General features: G+C 46.0%; 1 protein-coding gene across 1 annotated transcript; it reads left to right on the top strand.

Moving 5' to 3' along the window:
• Positions 1-1,485: 1,485 nt before the first annotated feature.
• YY1 (YY1 transcription factor) lies at positions 1,486-17,307 on the top strand. The gene is made up of 5 exons (XM_056851233.1): positions 1,486-2,240; positions 10,768-10,930; positions 12,991-13,051; positions 13,664-13,822; positions 16,237-17,307. The coding sequence occupies exons 1-5, from the start codon at positions 1,535-1,537 to the stop codon at positions 16,417-16,419; spliced, it is 1,272 nt and encodes a 423-aa protein (XP_056707211.1). The 5' UTR covers positions 1,486-1,534; the 3' UTR covers positions 16,420-17,307.
• The last annotated feature ends 43 nt before the right edge of the window (positions 17,308-17,350 follow it).

Below are 17,350 nucleotides of genomic sequence, written 5' to 3'. Positions count from 1 at the left end.
CATTAATTTCTGGTTGAATGAGGGGAAAAAACAGATTTAAGTTAAACATGCCAACAGAAACTATAGGGTTATCTGCTTACAAACAGTTTCCTTTTACACCACTAAACCGAAGCTCACGGTATCTGATCAAGCTGCAGCTTTACCCACTAGGCTTAAGTTTTGTGTACTTTTCGTCAGTACCACGGAACTGCAGGGAAGGAGGCCTGCGGCGGAGGCGGCTTTGTTCCTCTTGTAGCAATAGCAAAACGGCACCTGAAAGACTAACGACAGTTATTCCAGTACGAGCTTTCTTGAGTCACAAGTCACTCGCTCAGATAAGATCCCTTCACGGTTCAGCCGATCGCCTCCACGCCCAGAGAAAGCGCGCGGCTGGTAGCTCGGGGCTAAAACGACGCTCGGGAGGATTTAGGGAGAGACACTGCCTCGGCAAGCGCCGCCGGTCACCGAGGAAGCCCCTATAGAATCATAGAGTTGGAAGGGACCACCAGGGTCATCTAGTCCAACCCCCTGCACAATGCAGGGAATTCACAACTACCTGTCCCCCCCCCCCGATACTCCCAGTGACTCCTCCATCGATTCCAACAGAGTTAAGACCATACTTCAGCCGCAGCTCTTCAACTTCCCGAAGAAGCCAGTTTCGACCACCTTATTTCGGATTGATGCGATAAAGGAATAGAAACACACACGCACAGCGCTTACCCACCCCCCCACCCCGGCCATTTTTTACGAAGAAGATTCGTTAAGTGCGCAAAGAACGAAAGCGGGACAGAGAAAAAGATGGGTGTTCAGTTAACCCCCCCCCCGCGGTTCAAATTTAAACCTTCCATACACACCCCACCAGCCCCCAGCCCCGACCCGAAGTCTCGAAGGCTGCCGCCGAGCGCCGCCGCGCTGCCAACAGCCTCCCACCAACGGCCGCCGCGAGCCGTTTCCTCTCACGAGCGGTGGGCGGGGCCACAGCGGCAACGGCCGTCCGGAGCGAGGGAAGCGCCTGGTCGCCAGAGAACGATTAAAAAGCTGACTGGGCCGGGGAGGGGGGGGCGTGTCCTCTCAGCCCCGACTTTATCGGCGATAGGGGAGAAGGAAAAGGGCGGGGCTAAAACCGAACCGGGCGGCTCGTCCATTGGCCCGACCGGCGGAGAGGGTTGGGGCACGCCGCCTTTGGCCGAGCATGGCGCGGCGATTGGCTGGCGCCGGGGCAGGGGGGCGTGGCCCGCCGGCCGCGGCAGCCTCCGCGGGCCTGGATGGCGGGTGAGGGCAGATTGGGGTGTCTGTCTCTCTCGGCGGTAGCGGCGGAAGTCTCGCGAGGCGGGATTTGGCGGCAGCGGCGGTGGTGGCTGCTGCTGCCTGCTTGCCTCCCACCCTCCCTCCCGACGAGGCGCTGGTGTTTGTGTGGAAGGGGGAGGAGGCGGCGGCGGAGCAGGAGGCGGAGGAGCAGCAGGGCGAGGGAGAGCCGCCCCAGCCCCGCCGGCGTCGGGCAGAGGCGCGGAGCCGAGGCCTACAGCCGCCGGGGGCGGCCCCTCCACCCACCGCCATGGCCTCGGGAGACACCCTGTACATCGCCACGGACGGCTCGGAGATGCCGGCCGAGATCGTGGAGCTGCACGAGATCGAGGTGGAGACCATCCCGGTGGAGACCATCGAGACCACCGTGGTGGGCGGCGAGGAGGACGACGACGAGGACGACGACGACGACGAGTGCTGCGAGGACTGCGGCCCTCACCACCCGCCCCACCGCCGCCACCACCACCACCACCACCACCCGCCCATGATCGCCCTCCAGCCGCTGGTCACCGACGGCGACCCCAGCGGCGGCGGGGTGGCCGTCGGGCCCGGCGGCGGCCAGCTCCACCTGCACCACCACCCGCACCACCAGGAGGTGATCCTGGTGCAGACCCGCGAGGAGGTGGTGGGCGGCGACGACTCGGACGGCCTGCGGGCCGACGACGGCTTCGAGGACCAGATCCTCATCCCCGTGCCGGCCCCGGCCGGCGAGGACGAGTACATCGAGCAGACCCTGGTCACCGTGGCGGCGGCCGGCAGCAAGGGCGGCGGGGGGGGCTCCTCCTCGGGCGGCGGCCGGGTGAAGAAAGGCGGCGGCAGCGGCAAGAAGAGCAGCAAGAAGAGTTACCTGGCGGGCGGCGGAGGGGCCGAAGGGGGCGGCGGCAGGAAATGGGAGCAGAAGCAGGTGCAGATCAAGACCCTGGAGGGGGAGTTCTCGGTCACCATGTGGGCCTCGGGTAAGTGGAGCGGGCCGGGCGCGGCGCGTTGCCCCGGCGGCGGGCAGGGGGCCCCCCCGGGCCCCGGGGAGGGCCGGCCGGGCTCCCCGAGCCCGTTTTGTTTTGAAGGGAGGCCATGTTTGGAGGTGTGTGATGGGCGCCGCCATGTTCCTCTCGCCAGGGCAAGTATGGCGGCTTCCCCCGAAAAGATGGCGGGGTCTGCGCCGCTCCTTTCCTGATTGCCCGGCTCCCTCCGGCGCGGGGGGGGGAGGTGGAGGGGGAAGAGAAGAAGGAAAGAAAGATGGCGGCGGCCCCGCCAAGATGGCGGCCGCGAGGGAGTCGTGGGGGGGGAGGGGAGGCAGCGCGCGCGCTCTCCCTCTGCCCCCTCCCCCACTCCCTCTCCTCCCTCGTTCGCTGACTGACGCGCTCTCCTGGACTAGGCCGCAATGGCGTAGTTTCTGCAGCAGGGGGAGGAGGAGGAGGGGCCGGGAGGCGGGGCGGGCACGCGGCGAGAGATCCGCTTCGGTGTCGCTCCCCCCCCCCCGCCGCCGTTTAGCTTCTCTTCCTTCCGCGCGTTGGATCCGCGGTTCCCCCGTCTTGGTCGCCGGCGCCGCTTTCCTTCCCTCAGTCGGAGCCCTTTCGCGGGCAGCCGCCTCGTTCCCTCACGGCCGGGGCCCGCCCCCTCCTTTTCCTCCTCTTCCTCACGCCTTTGCGTTCATTGTCATTCCGAAGCGGCGGTTTCTTCCCTCAAGGCCCTGAAACGTCCCCCGTTCACTGTCGGGGTCTCCCCGCCTGTCCCGCCCCCTCCCCGCTTGCTTTGCTAGCGGACCCGCCTTCTCCCTCAGGCTCCCTTTAATCCTCGCCCGCCCGTTCCGACTCTTATCTCACCCCCCTTTTTTGGGGGGGAGGGGGGGCTTTCTTCCTTTTCTAAGGACATTATTCCTTGCCCTCACAGTCTTTATTTCCTTCCTCGTTTCCTTTGCTTCTCTTCCGCCCGCTCCCCCACCCCCCACCCCCCACCCCGGTCCAGTTGCATACCATCTTTCTTCGAAGAGATCTCTTTTTGGCTCAAAGGGGCCCGAAGCTGACTTGTAACTTATGTCATCAGAATCCCCTTGGTGTTAAACGGCTCCCACCGGTAGGGCTGAGCCCTTTAACAGGTGCGGCCCTGTGCCGTTTTTTTCAGTCAAAACCCACTGATTTCAACAGCCATAGGGTGAACTAACTGTGCATAAGCAAAGTAAGGCACTGGCACCTTAAAGATTTATCTGTAGTTATTCTTTAAGGATGCCACTAGACTCTTGTTTCAAAAGAACAGGGCTGGCCATCTGGAGTTACCTGCATAGGAGTAATGGGAGTACTGGGAAACATAGTGGAGAAAGGCGTCCCTTTTCTGCATTTTGGTTTCTCACTGTCTATTTAGCTGATATTTACTGGGTGCTTAAATAGTGAAGGTGCCCCAAGTCCGGCCTAAAACAAGGTGGGTCGATCACTGACCACAGCTCTTTGAGGGATCAGGTTGATCCTTGAAACCTGGTCTCAGGCAGCAGATCAGGGAATGGAGCCTTGGATTTTTAAGCTGCTGTCTGTGATCCAGGCATGTCTCTTTACATCACACAGTGGGTGCACATAATTGACTGCGTCTGACTGCATACAGTTTGGAACCAAGTCTTAATATTTCACCACTAAAGGGATGTTGGTGCCTGTGTGAGGTTTAGTATTTGCATAACACTTGGGTAAAGCTCTGAAGGATTTTAGGTAGTTCCAGTTCTTTTCTGTAAATGCCTTACAATTACATAAAAGTTTTAGGTCCAAGAATGCTGATGTTTCAAAATTTATTTCCATTTTCTTTTTCTTTTTTTCATATTGAATAATGCACCTCTTAAATTCAACTGTAAAAATGGGTAGGAACTTGGGTCTTTTAGTGAAGTAACTGGTATGTTTGGTAAATACAATATATGCCTCTTTGGCTAATTATTTTGTAATAAGCTTCAGTATTTGTTAAATTAGCTATCACTTTTAGCTTATTGATACATAGACAATACAGCTTTGATAATCAAAATGCCAGATTTCCTGATATTGGTGTTTTAAGGAAGTAATATCAGTTTTATAAAGTAGTGCTACAGTAGAATGTCTAAGATAGGATGGACCAAGAAAAGACACTGGGGGTGGGGGAGGAGAGAAATACTTGGATCCAATTGTAAAAGTCCTGTGTTTTCTAAATAAGTATGCATATTGTAATAGCTGTAATGTATTAGCTTGCAAACCAGTGCCTCTTTATGCCCTTGGAGCATAATTCAAAACCTTCGGTCAATGTAGAATTGTAGCAGGTGGACATTTCTTTGATTTTCTATGTATGCAGTCAGGACACCAAGCAAGATCACTTCCTTGATGGTGAGAGCTGCAGTCTCATGCACACTTGTTTGGCAGTTCATCCCATCAAACACATTGAGATCTCAAAGTAAAAATTAATGGTCCTGGGCTGTAATATCCAGAACTTGCTGCTAGTTCCTGGAGGATCATAAGAGTCCTTGGGAGATTGGCAGCTCTTAAGATCTGCTCTTTCTCCAATAGGGAACCCAACATAAGTACAATAGTTATTTTCTCCTAAGATTTGGGGGGTGGGAGGTTGAACATATGAAGCTGCCTTCTACTGAATCAGACCCTTGGTCCATCAAAGTCAGTATTGTCTACTCAGACAGGCAGCAGCTCTCCATGGTCTCAGGCAGAGAGGTCTTTCACATCACCTACTTGCCTAGTCCCTTTAACTGGAGATGCTTGGGATTGAGCCTGGGATCTCCCGCATGCCAAGCAGATCTCTACCACTGAGCCATGGTCCCTCCCCCATTTTAAGTGTTTATAAATGTACACTGTAGCATGCTTATATTCAGATTTATTTTTAAACCAGAATATTCTTTGAAAGGGGCACTTTTTTAAAAGCTTGATTTTATCCACTCTGCCCAAGCAGGACAGTGTCTTCTAGTTCTTGGTAAATATTCCTGAAATGCATACAGAAACATTCCTATGTAATCATCTGTGTTAAATGACTTCTTCCTTACTAATGTACTATTGCAAAACAAGAAAATTATTACAAGTGTACCGTTGCAGAATGCATTGTGAAGCTCAAAATACCTAGCAAATATAACAAAACATACATGATATGGCTAGCAAACGTGTGTGTGTTCTTATTAAGAAGCTGTGTAAAGTGAGGATTTGTATGACCCAGAAGCAAATGAGCATGCAGATTGCTAGAGCTTGCCAAAAGTCACACAGCAAGTACTAGCATGTGTTTAGAGCTTTGGATTTTCAGGCGTCCAGCAAGGTATTTGTGTGTTACTTGTGTTGCATATAATGGTGGCGTAAATGAAATATGCTGGCCGTTGGCCGTAACAAATAAACAACAACAGCTAGCCACAGGCCCAGTTCTCTTTGGATGCCATTAGAATATTGCTGAAATCAATGCCATTTTGGCTTGTTATCTGAAACATGTTAATCCTTGTAAATAACCGTTGCAACAGCTTTCTCCACAGAAACGTAATTTGGATATACACCCATAACTTGTCTGACATTCTGTATAACCAAGCAGCTCTTGAGAGCTCCACCAATGCTATTGTCTAAAATAACACACCACCTACTTTATGATTGTTTGGTTTTTCCCTTCAGAATACAGTGGTGCTTTGCAGGCCACTAGTTTTGCATAACTACTTTAGGCCAGGCATGTAACAGCAGTACCTTAATGCTGAACAGTAGAAAAGAGCAAGAGTCCAGCAGCACCTTAAAGACTAACCTTTAGTTAGTCTTTAAGGTGCTACTGGACTCTTGCCCTTTTCTACTGCTAGTGACAGACTAACACGGCTACCCATCGTGATTTAACACTAAACAGTGCAGGAAATAAAACAAGGTAGTCCATTTATTCTTTACACTGTCAAAATAGATAGTAGCCAAATAGTCTGAAATCTTTAATTTAGGAAGGTTCAGATCACCCTTTGTACAGTAGTAGAATTAAGCTGCAAATTGTAGTTATTTCTACAGTGGCATCTTTACACTATTCAATAAAATACCTGTCAAAGAAGAAAATAAGAGATTGAAATTAGCTGTCTTTATGTAGAAAAGCTGATTTAAAGCGTGTTAAATCCTTCTACGTGCTTTCAGGTGCCCAAATAGTTGAACCAGTTAAATCTAATAAATGTCTAGCCTATTGTTATTGATATCATACGTATGTTTTCTCCTGCAACCTTTGCTCATGCTAGCTGTGGTATACTTGAGGGGTTGTGTCTAAACTTGCCTTCTTCCACCCTTAGAAGGCCAATTTTGATCTGTTCCCCTTACCACTGCAGACCACATGTCATACCCCATGCTATTCTGAAGGGCCCTCCAAGAGCATGCCCAATAGTCTGCAGCTGGAAGGAGCAGACAGGAAAGCTCTGTTCTGTGAGCAGAGTGCAACTCACTGTACTTTGGATCTAATCCAGTAATAACTCTCTCCAAGCTTTGCAGAGAGCCACATTTGCAATTAGTCCAAAGAGCCACATGACTACTGTATGTATGTATGTATTTAGCTTATTTATAGCCCGTCTTTCTCACTAAGGCTCAAGGTGGATTACAGAGTAACCCCCCCCCCAGCTATAACCTTTATAATAACCAGAGCATCTCTATGCTGTTGGAATTGTCTTTCCCCACCAAAGATGAACCTTAGTCAGGACCAAGTAGAAGGGTTCCCCTTCTGCCTTCCTGCTCCCCACTCAGCGTGAGGCACAGCAGGTAAGGTGAGAGATTGCCAAGGTGCCTGGAGAAAGGGGCGTAAACCCCCCCCCCCCACTGTGGCCAGCTTGCTGTCCTCCCAGCAACCGCCTGGGTGCACAGAGTGCAGAGACTGTGGAAGAAGGATGGAAAGGGTTGTTGGTGAACACGGTTTCCATCCCAAGCTCAGGACTTGCAGCTCAGGGAGGCTCACAGCTTGTCTCTCCTCCCCCTCTTGGCAGCTGTTTCTGGATGGGAACCATTCCAATACCCCTACTGGACAATGGCCTTATCCATTTTCCTATCATAGGGCTGGGGCTACTTTGGGGGAGACAGCTCAGGTTATGTATCAAAGAGCCATGCATGGCTCCCGAGTGACTGGATATCACTGATCTAATCCAAGGAATGGGGCCTTAAATTATCTCCTGAATGGTGGGTCCAGTGTGTATTAGTTGAGGGGTTTGTGTCACAGGGCATTTAAGCCATAATAATTTAATCCATACTGGAAAATGGAGAAGAGAACATCTGTTTCAGGATCCTGTCCTTTATCCCAGAAGATCTGCTCCACAGTATGCAAGTTACTGAATTGCAGCATGCCTATGGGCTTGCCCAGGTGCAGGGATGATTGCTCGCTTCACAAAATTGTGCAGAAATTCAGTGACACTGCCATTTGCATGAACAAGTCCTATATTTACTCGCATATCTCTTTGTTGTTAACCTTGTTTTCTTTATTCCATGGAAGTTTGCCACCTTTGCTTCCTTTTCCCATGGCTCTGCCAAGTCAGTTATGTTACTCATTCTTTGAGCAGACTACCCCATATCAGCTCAAACCCAGCATGTCTGAGTACTCCCTCAATATGCATGCATGCATGCCTTCACAAGGCTTTTTATGAATCACTTAACATCATTTGTTGTGCACCTTCTCAGTGCTCCTTTGTTAGACTCATCTTTCCCCCCTTCATCTTTCCTCCTTACTAAAATATAAGCCCTCTGGTGGCTTAAGATGTAATAAATGTTAAATAGTAATTATTGAGATAGGAATAAATGCTCATGGAAGGAGGAATCCTTGAGAATATTAGGCTGCTTCAGAAAGGGTGTGCCATGAGATACATTTGAAATCCCTAAGGGGAGCCTTTTTAAGCACTAACGATACACATTGCTGGTTTACTAAAAAGAATCATCAGGAGTGGTCCACGTGTGGCATTTCCTTGTTATTTGGGGATAGCTGTATTTTATATACAAATAACAGTATTTTAAAGCGAAGCAGTCAGCGTATCTACTTTTCTGCTTTGCTACTAATTTCTTGATACTTTGATAATACAGGATTGGTGCATTTATTTGCTACTTCTGAAAATGTGATGTTATCAAGGATCATCTGCATGTAGGTCTTGTAAATAGCGTGCACTTTTCCCCATCTCCTTTTCCTGGAAGAAATGTTTTGAAGATTAAGCAGGAAGAAGGTGATGGCTTGAAGTCCTTTTATATGACTAGCGTGACTCTTATAAATATACTTAATATTTGTAGGATTTGTCATTTGTACATAAATAGGCATGAAGTAAGTTCTAGGCATCAGTATAACATTACTGAGCATCTTGGCAATTGCCTGGTAGAGATTTTCTAAATCCTGGTTGCATAAACTTTTCAGTTACATGAACAATCATGAGTATGACATTACATAATTTAAAAAAACCACTTCCAAGATAAGATGTCAGAAAACGAAATCATGTATACATTGAACGGCAAATTTAAAATGTATATTTGGCATATACTTTGATAGACCTGCCTGAACAAGTAGGCCCAGAAAATTTCTGGTGCTCTAAGTGGATATAAAATTCATATGGACTGTAAGCAGTAGACATATTTCAATTTACATACTGTTTTGTTCCTTGGGGTTTTTTTGATGGGTGGTGGTGGTCATTTATTCAGTGGATCAGTGAACCAAATTAATTCAGTGTAGTATCATCCCAGCCTGAGAAAATGTAATTCCATTTGGGCTGGGAAAAGAACTGTGTTCTCTCAGAAGGAAGACAAGCCTAAATGTAAGATGACCTCTAAAAAATGTTATTCACAAAAAAACCATGTATTGTAACTTGTAGATGAATGGAAGATGACCCCCTCTTTTGTATGCTATACCTGTGAAAGAAAGCTTGTATTTGAGTAAATACTGTAATAGAACTGTACCTTAAGGTGAGACCAAATTTACATCATAATTGCAAAGGTTTTGCTGTGTTAGTCTGTTGCAGCAAAATAAAAATCTAGTGGCATCTTATAACAATGTTTACTTAAACATGAGTGTTTGTGGGTCACAGCGTACTTCATAAATGTTGCTAGTGTTTAAGATACCACTAGATTTTTGTTTTATTTTGAGACCAAATGTAACATGCTTGGTACCTGCCACTGGGGAGATGCTTACACTGGGGAGGGGCCATGGCTCAGTCTGCTTGGCATGCAGAAGGTCCAAGGTTCAATCCCCGGCGTCTCCAGTTAAAGGGACTAGGCAAGTAGGTGATGTGAAAGACCTCTGCCTGAGACCCTGGAGAGCCACTGCCGGTCTGAGAAGACAATACCGACCTTGATGGACCAAGGGTCTTGATTTCAGTATAAGGCAGCTTCATGTGTTATAACCATAATTGGTTATTCAGGTGTGGGATTCTGTAAATGTCATCCCATCATGTAGCATGTCAAGTTTCTAGGTGCGCACTTGGCTTTGTTCAGCCATGTTGCTAGTTGGTGTATTCAGTTAAGCAGATAGAAGTGTATACCTGCATACTCTCAATGCTGCAAAGTATGACATCTTTATTATCTATACTGCGCTTTTCATTAAAAGTGAGCTCTTAAAATGGGGGAAGATGACAGATCTTTGATGTTAATCGTTTTCACCGCCATGTGCTGGTATCTACTAACTGCTGCTTCTACGGCTTCTCTGCTCTGATACAGCTTCCTTTCCCACAATCTCTACTCGACAAACAACTTAAATGGCCTTCTCAGGAGAGGGATTTAGGGGCCTGGTGGAGCAGTGATTGAGGAATGTGAAGAGCGTTGGGCACACATTTATTACAGTTTGTTCTCGTTCTAGATAGTACAGTCGAGAATGCTGGAGGGAAGAGTGGCTGGGTTCATTCTGTAGGAGGAGTTTCCCTTTGCTTTAATAGTTACAGCCTTGTGGTCTCATAGGACTCATTACCAAAAAATTTTTTTGCCTTCAGTGACTTTCCCGCATTCATTTCAGCACTATGCAGTCCCATTTATCCCCATTACTTTTAAGCGAACATGCCAGGAACATGCTAGGAATTGAGGTGTACCTGGATCTAGGCCTATTGCAAGCCCTATATAATGTGTCTTCTCTGTGTCCCTCCCTCCAAGCCCAAATTCATTGTCTTCATCGGCTAGAACACTCTCTTTGCATTTTTTATATTTTAATGTGAGTTAAAATTAATTTAACAAATTGAATATTGATTAAAATGTGACTGGTTCTTGTTAGCAACAATGATTCTTAAAAATTGGCTGTGTGGAGAATTGACAGTGGTTGATGCTGTAACACTAGAGAAGTTCCTTCTTGGTCAGTAGCTGAACTGTTGAACTTAAAAAGCATCTTGTAGGCATATAAGGTTGCCAAGGATGTAAGTGAGATTCTGCTAATAGGTTTAATTTTGTGTTCTGTATAGAGACCTAGTTGAAGCTTTTTGTTGTACGCACACAAAATAGCTTTGGAAGTATAAGAACTGCAACTGATATTGTAGTGCTCCGCAATGGGGGGGTGTCCTTCGTGGATTTTAAATCCAAATTCAGGTTGCTCTATTCCTTTCAGATGACAAAAAAGACATTGACCACGAGACTGTGGTTGAAGAGCAGATCATCGGAGAGAACTCGCCGCCGGACTACTCAGAGTACATGACGGGAAAGAAGCTCCCACCTGGAGGAATCCCAGGCATTGATCTTTCGGACCCCAAACAGTTGGCTGAATTTGCAAGGTAAGTAGTAAGAAAAGTATCTCAGGAAAAGTATCATTTCATTATGCTCATTCATAGTTCCTCAGAGAATGAGAAATAGTCTATTTTGCTGAGGAGTTCTGCTGAAACTTCTGTAACCTGGTGCAGTGCATCCTGTTTGCCATGGGTCGGCAAACTCATTAGTCAAAAGAGCCAAATATCAACAGTACAACGATTGAGATTTCTTTTGAGAGCCAAATTTCTTAAATTATATAGGTAGGTACACTGTTTATTAACTTAATAAACTTCAAAGTTTTTAGTCTTAATTAAACTATAAGTACACTGAATAAACTTGATACTATACTTAATAGTGATCTTATTTATTGATAAAAATTAAATTGTAAGTCCCTGCCATTTCCCCCTCCCGTCCGGAGTCCTCGTCTGGAGGCCTGGTCTACTGCCATAAAAGCCTATTGGTTGACCTGGCCTCCGGCTGAGTCCTTTTGGGAGGCCAGGTCTACCCATTGGCTTTCTTGGCAGTAGACCTGGCCTCCAGAGGCCCACAGAAGCCAATTGGTAGACCTGGCCTCTGAAGGGGGACTTTTCCCCTCCTCGGAGTCCAGGTCTACCGCCAAGAAAGCCAGTGGGTAGACATGGCCTCCCAATGGGACTCCGCCGGAGGCCATGTCTACCAAAGGAAGCCCGCCCCGCCCAACAGCTGATAGGCGGGCGGGGCGGGCCAGGAACCGCTGAGCCGCCCGCCCAGCAATCGCATGGCTGGAGGGGAGGGGAGGCTTTAGCCTCCCAACCATTGAGGGAAAGGGGGACCCTGCCATTCTCCACGGCGGGGCGGGTGGGAGAAACAGCACGCCCGCTCACCTGCTCTCTCTCGCTTGCTCTCTCAGGTGCGCCGGCTCTACAGCCCGGCTGCCGGCGCGAACAGGCACGAGAGCAGGGGCTCCGAACCAAGTTCGGAGAGCCGCACTCAACGGGCTAAAGAGCCACATGCGGCTCGGGAGCCGCAGTTTGCCCACCCCTGCTGTTTGCATAAAAGGGTATAATTTTTCATACAGTAGGTATAGATTCTTATGACATGCTTGAAATATTTTCCCCCCTTACATTATGGTGTCTAGCAATTGACACTGTGTTATTAGCTCCTGTCTCAGCTGTCATTTTCTAAGGTGTCTTTCTCTGCGGGTTGCTTTAAAAAGGTAAAGGGAAATATTTGAAAAGTTCAAAACAACAGAGATGGTCCCTTTGGACTGCTTTGTGTTTCTTCTTAGTGGCCCTCAGTCCAAATTTATATGGGCCCATCTGTTTATGAAATATGTAATCCGGTTTTTGTATGTTTGGATTAAACTAGGTTAGAAATAGAAAATAAATGAAATGATACATCTAATTTAGAAACCCTGGTGTGCCAGATTCACAACAATACAGTGTGCACATCTTTTGATGATTATTAATTTTAATAATAATTCATTCAAGGGTGTACTGTGTTTGTGGAAGAATTCCTGTCAGAATCTAGACTTGTTAACTATTTTATTTAACAGCCTTGCCTCCTGACCAGCCTCCTTAGTGCTCCTGGCCCTTTCCTTCACCTGCCATAGTTTACTCCCCCCCCCCCCCCGACCTGATCTATTTAGCGCTTCTGTTTTTATTAGCCCCCTTCTTGAGCAAACCCATGTCTTGCCTGTTATTTCCTTTGAACCACCGTCCTTCTCTCCCTTCACTTTCCTTTTCCTCAGTCTGTTCCATTTTCTGTCCCTTCCTTTAGCCTCCTTGCCTATGATTTCCTGTCCCTGGTTTTCCCTACAGACCGAGGCCTCTTCCCAGCATGCTGTAGTTCATAGTTCCAGTCAAACGGATAGCTTCTCCTTGACTTACCGAAGCTAGATTGCACACTGCTTTGTTTGTGAGCGGCTGAACATTCTGTGCCACCGTTGCCGTTCAGCCAGTCAGAGGCATCATTGCCACAAGCTCAATGTAAAATAGCTTGGTTGTGGCATGTAGCTGGGTCATGACAGAGGTACGATGATACAAATCTGAGACAGGTACGTTCGGTGGACTGATCAATGTTGTTTGGTTTCTCTTTCTCTTGTAAGAATGAAGCCACGAAAAATAAAAGAAGATGACGCTCCGAGAACGATAGCGTGTCCTCACAAAGTGAGTAAAATGGTGTGGTGCTGTCATTGCTAAGGTGCTTACAGGATAAATCAGGAGGAAGCTAGGGGCACTTTCAGTATTCTTAAAGTTAATTTGAGCTCCATTTTAAGTGTCATCATCAGCACAGGAGATTTATGTTAAGCAGTATTCTATTTTCTTAGTAGCCTCAGTCTAGGATTTTTTTTATTTAGATAAGTCTTTCTAATTTCTGTTCTTGTTAGTGTACGTGTTGTTATACAGGCAAAGCTTCATTTGTTTTAAAAAAGTATGTATATGAGAGTTTCCGTTACTGACTGTAAGACATACTGATGAGAGACTCTTTATGATCCAACATCAACCTTTCCGTAGTGGGAGATGGGAAAATTCCACTTTGCAGGTGCCACTCACACCACAATGCTTAGGATTCAGCCCAAGGGTTCTGCAGCTGTCAGTGAGGTTGGCCTTGTCCTGCTACCAGTGCCTTGTGAGATTTAGTTGTCCTTCATCTGTGGTATACTTTAATTTTCCCCAGCCCATATAAGGAAAGGGGCATAGTGTGATGATTTCTGTTGAATCATGCAATCACGATTGATGCCTTGGAACTTGGCTGATGATGTTCACATTCCTTTCAAGGGCTGCACAAAGATGTTCAGGGATAACTCTGCCATGAGGAAGCATCTGCACACTCACGGGCCACGAGTACATGTTTGCGCAGAATGCGGCAAAGCCTTTGTGGAGAGCTCGAAGCTAAAGAGGCATCAGCTAGTTCATACTGGAGAGAAACCCTTTCAGGTAACCTTTTTTCATGGTGTTCTGTCTGGCAATCTATACTTCGACTTAAATAAAATAAAGCCCACATCCTTATTGGTGATCAAGCTGGAATTTTTGAGATAAGAAAGGCACCTGCTCTAAAATAAAACTGTACTTAGGTAACATCTAGCTGGACGAATCTTAAATGCCATGGAGGTAGGATCTCTCGAACTGGAAGATGTGTAAGGTTGTAGAGAGAACGCAAGCCTCATCCTTACTTTAGTAGCTTGGAGTAAAACAATATAGTATTCCTCAAATTGAACCATTTTAATAAGAGGTCTACAACACAGAGAGCATGGTCTCTTTCCATTATTAACATGCAGATTGGGGACCAGCAAACTTCTGTTCTAACTAAATGCTAGAAATGTAGTTGCATGCCCTCTTCTTGCTGATGGCACAAAAGCATTTCAGATGCTGGCTGCATTTCTGCACACTTCATCACAGTTGGTGACTTTTTAATTGTTGGGGCACTTGATATAGATGGAGAGCAAAATTTTTTTTTTTAGAATTGTTTCTCCCTTTTCTGACATGCTGCGTTTTCCCACTACAGGCCAGGCCTCAGAGGTTTTGTAGGTGTGGGATGTCTTTCCCTGATAAGTCATACTGTCTAGTTTGCCAGAACAAGATGTACAAACTGGACAACACCATAAACAAATTGTATGTTGGTTTTTTTGCTTTCTCTGAGGTTCTTAGAATGTGCTTGTATAAAAACTGTCTCCTCTTCTCTGATTGGAACAGTACACAGAAGTCAGGGCAGTGGAGAAATTCTCTTTGTGATCCTGTTTTTTAAAGGTTCCTATTTTAAAAGGCTGACATTTTTATTGCGGTGTTTCCATGCAGGGTCCTAACTGGCAAAGTGTGCAGCTCAGTTAGAGGTGGCTGGTACTCTGGTGAAGTGTCAAAAGTTAGGGATGTTGGGAACACCTACAAGGAAGGATGCTTCAGTGCCCTGCACAGCCTCCTGTTCCTTCTTCATGCACGCCCTTAGTTTCTGCTCATTCCCTAACCTGCTGTAACATTCCTTTTCCAAAAAATTACATGTTTTGGCAAACTTGCTCTTTCTAAATGAATAAATTCTGTTTAAAGCAGAGAATGCTTAACTGTGGTTAATTAGCATATGTGTAGGCTATATTTTCGTAGAGCAAAATTGGGATCGAGGGGTGAGGCACTTGAAGGGACATGCAACCTTACCTTATAGGTATACGTGGTGATAACTGGATTACCATACCCTGCATTAATTGTGATAGAAATGTGTTTTCCTGTTGATGTGACTGGCTGCTGGTAATTGATGTTATGTGTCCTAGGAATTAGTTTGACTGGAATACTAAAAAGGGCCATGCCAGACCCAAGTATGGTTTACAGTGGGGGCTTAGTAAAGCTCCAATTTGTATTGCTTTGCGGGCCCTGCAAAAGTAGAGATTATCAAGCAATTGATTGGCTGTAATATATGTGTAATATAGCTAGCTAGCTTGCTGGGTCACCAGTTATATAAGGCTGCTAAAGATGTAGAGTGGAAATCAATCTTCCCTGGACTTTAGAATTTGTAGTTGACCTGAGTAAATGTCAGATGCAAGCACTGACCTGCAAGTGACAAAGATCAGCCTTCTACCTTCCCCTGAAGTACAAGGAGAAAGGGGTGTTACTAAGGTGGCCATACTCCAAAGAGATATTGAGCATCCAAGAATTGTACAGCCTTTTAACCATGCTGGCCATAAGTATATTGAGATCTTTGATTGGCTGCAGTTTCTACCTAATTGATTGCAGTTACGTTTTTAAGTAGAAAAAAAACCCAAACAGTTATATTCACAAACATTAAATGAAAGCACTAATGTAATAGAACTGACAGCTCGACCTCCTCACAAGAGTGTCTAAAATTATAGGTGGGCCATTTCTGCATAGCAGTTGGGATGTGTATGCAGGTATATAGTTCAGTCTCATGATTCCATTCTGCTGTCAGTGGTGCTTTTGCCCAGGGCTAGAAGACACCTTGATACAAGAGGGTCTTCCACCAACAGAAGAGCCTCTTGCATTAGAGGGAGGCTCCTCGAGCCAAGGGAAAACTCTGCTGAAAACTGAATGGATCGACCCTGGAGCCCACAGTGGCTGGAAATGGTACTGCTGCAGTCGTGGAAATAGCTGCTGGTCATCTGCATATAGTGTAACTTGCTTATGGATTGGCTCATATAACCCTGGACACAAGAGTGTGGGGAGACACTCAGTTTTCCAAGTGTGTATTGATCCTGGTTTCAGTAAAATGCACCTGTGAGATCCTAATTTGGCACTGCAAAGATAACTTCTTAGTTGTCAAATAAATCTGTTAAATGAGACATGTATCTTCAATGCAAGCATTTGTTATTTAGTTGTGTTGCTGACACCCTGTCTTTTTCCTTCAACAGTGCACATTCGAAGGATGTGGCAAACGCTTTTCACTGGACTTCAATTTACGCACACATGTGCGAATTCATACTGGAGACAGGCCCTATGTGTGCCCTTTCGACGGCTGCAATAAGAAGTTTGCTCAGTCAACTAACCTGAAATCTCACATCTTAACACACGCTAAGGCCAAAAATAACCAGTGAAACTGCAAGAAGAAAGGTCTTGAACTCAGAGCATCTTACCTTACAGGAGAATGATTGGGAATAAATAAGCCTCCCCTTTATATATTGTTTCTAGGAAAGAATTTAAAAAGAAAAAAAAACCTGACACGCCTAAAGGACTTGTTTTTGATAAAGTAGCAAAAATAAACTTTAAGACTTCTTTGCTACGATGCTCGATTTTGCTCTGTAATTGGTTTCGAGAGCATGGTGTTTTTGTAAAGCGTGGCCCCATCTGGAGGAGGCAGACAGTTCATGGACTTGCATCAGAGACAGTTCTTTCTACAACAGTGCTAAAATTGGACTTTTCACATTCTTATAAATATGAAGCTCACCTGTTGCTTACAATTTTTTAATTTTGTATTTTCTAAGTGTGCATATTGTACACTTTTTGGGGATATGCGTAGTAATGCTATGTGTGATTTTTTTCTGGAGGTTGATAACTTTGCTTGCAGTAGATTTTCTTTAAAAGAATGGGCAGTTACATGCATACTTCAAAAGTATTTTCCTGTAAAGAGAAAAAAAAGTTATATAGGTTTTGTTTGCTCTCTTTAATTTTTTTTTGGTTGTATTCTTTGATGTTAACACATTTTGTATAATTGTATCGTATAGCTGTAATGAAATCATGTAGTATCAAATATTAGATGTGATTTAATAGTGTTAATCAACCTAAACCCATTTTAGTCACTTTTTTTGGGAAAAATACTGCCAGATGCCGATGTTCCGTGTACTTTCTCTTTGCCTGTTCAGTTAAGGAAAGTGGTGCTCAGTTGTAGAATGTATTGTACAGGCACTGACCTTTTAACAACACCTGATGTGTACATCCCATGTAATAGAGTGGGCAACAATAAAACAGTGGTCCTGAAGAAAGAATATGGCAGAAAATTATCTGTAAGCACAGCCTATTTTCTTCTGT

Source organism: Euleptes europaea, chromosome 6, assembly GCF_029931775.1.
Source record: "Euleptes europaea isolate rEulEur1 chromosome 6, rEulEur1.hap1, whole genome shotgun sequence".
NCBI classification, from domain to species: Eukaryota; Metazoa; Chordata; class Lepidosauria; order Squamata; family Sphaerodactylidae; genus Euleptes; species Euleptes europaea.
Note: the sequence above shows the minus strand (reverse complement) of the source record. Positions and strands in the feature narration are given on the sequence as shown.

What these genes read in the sequence shown, in the direction of transcription:
- YY1 (XM_056851233.1), top strand. Translation starts at nt 1,535, where the DNA reads ATGGCCTCGGGAGACACCCTGTACATCGCCACGGACGGCTCGGAGATG. An exon ending in CAGTTGGCTGAATTTGCAAG is followed by an intron (nt 10,931 to 12,990) that starts GTAAGTAGTAAG and finishes TTCTCTTGTAAG; the next exon opens with AATGAAGCCACGAAAAATAA. An exon ending in CTGGAGAGAAACCCTTTCAG is followed by an intron (nt 13,823 to 16,236) that starts GTAACCTTTTTT and finishes TTCCTTCAACAG; the next exon opens with TGCACATTCGAAGGATGTGG.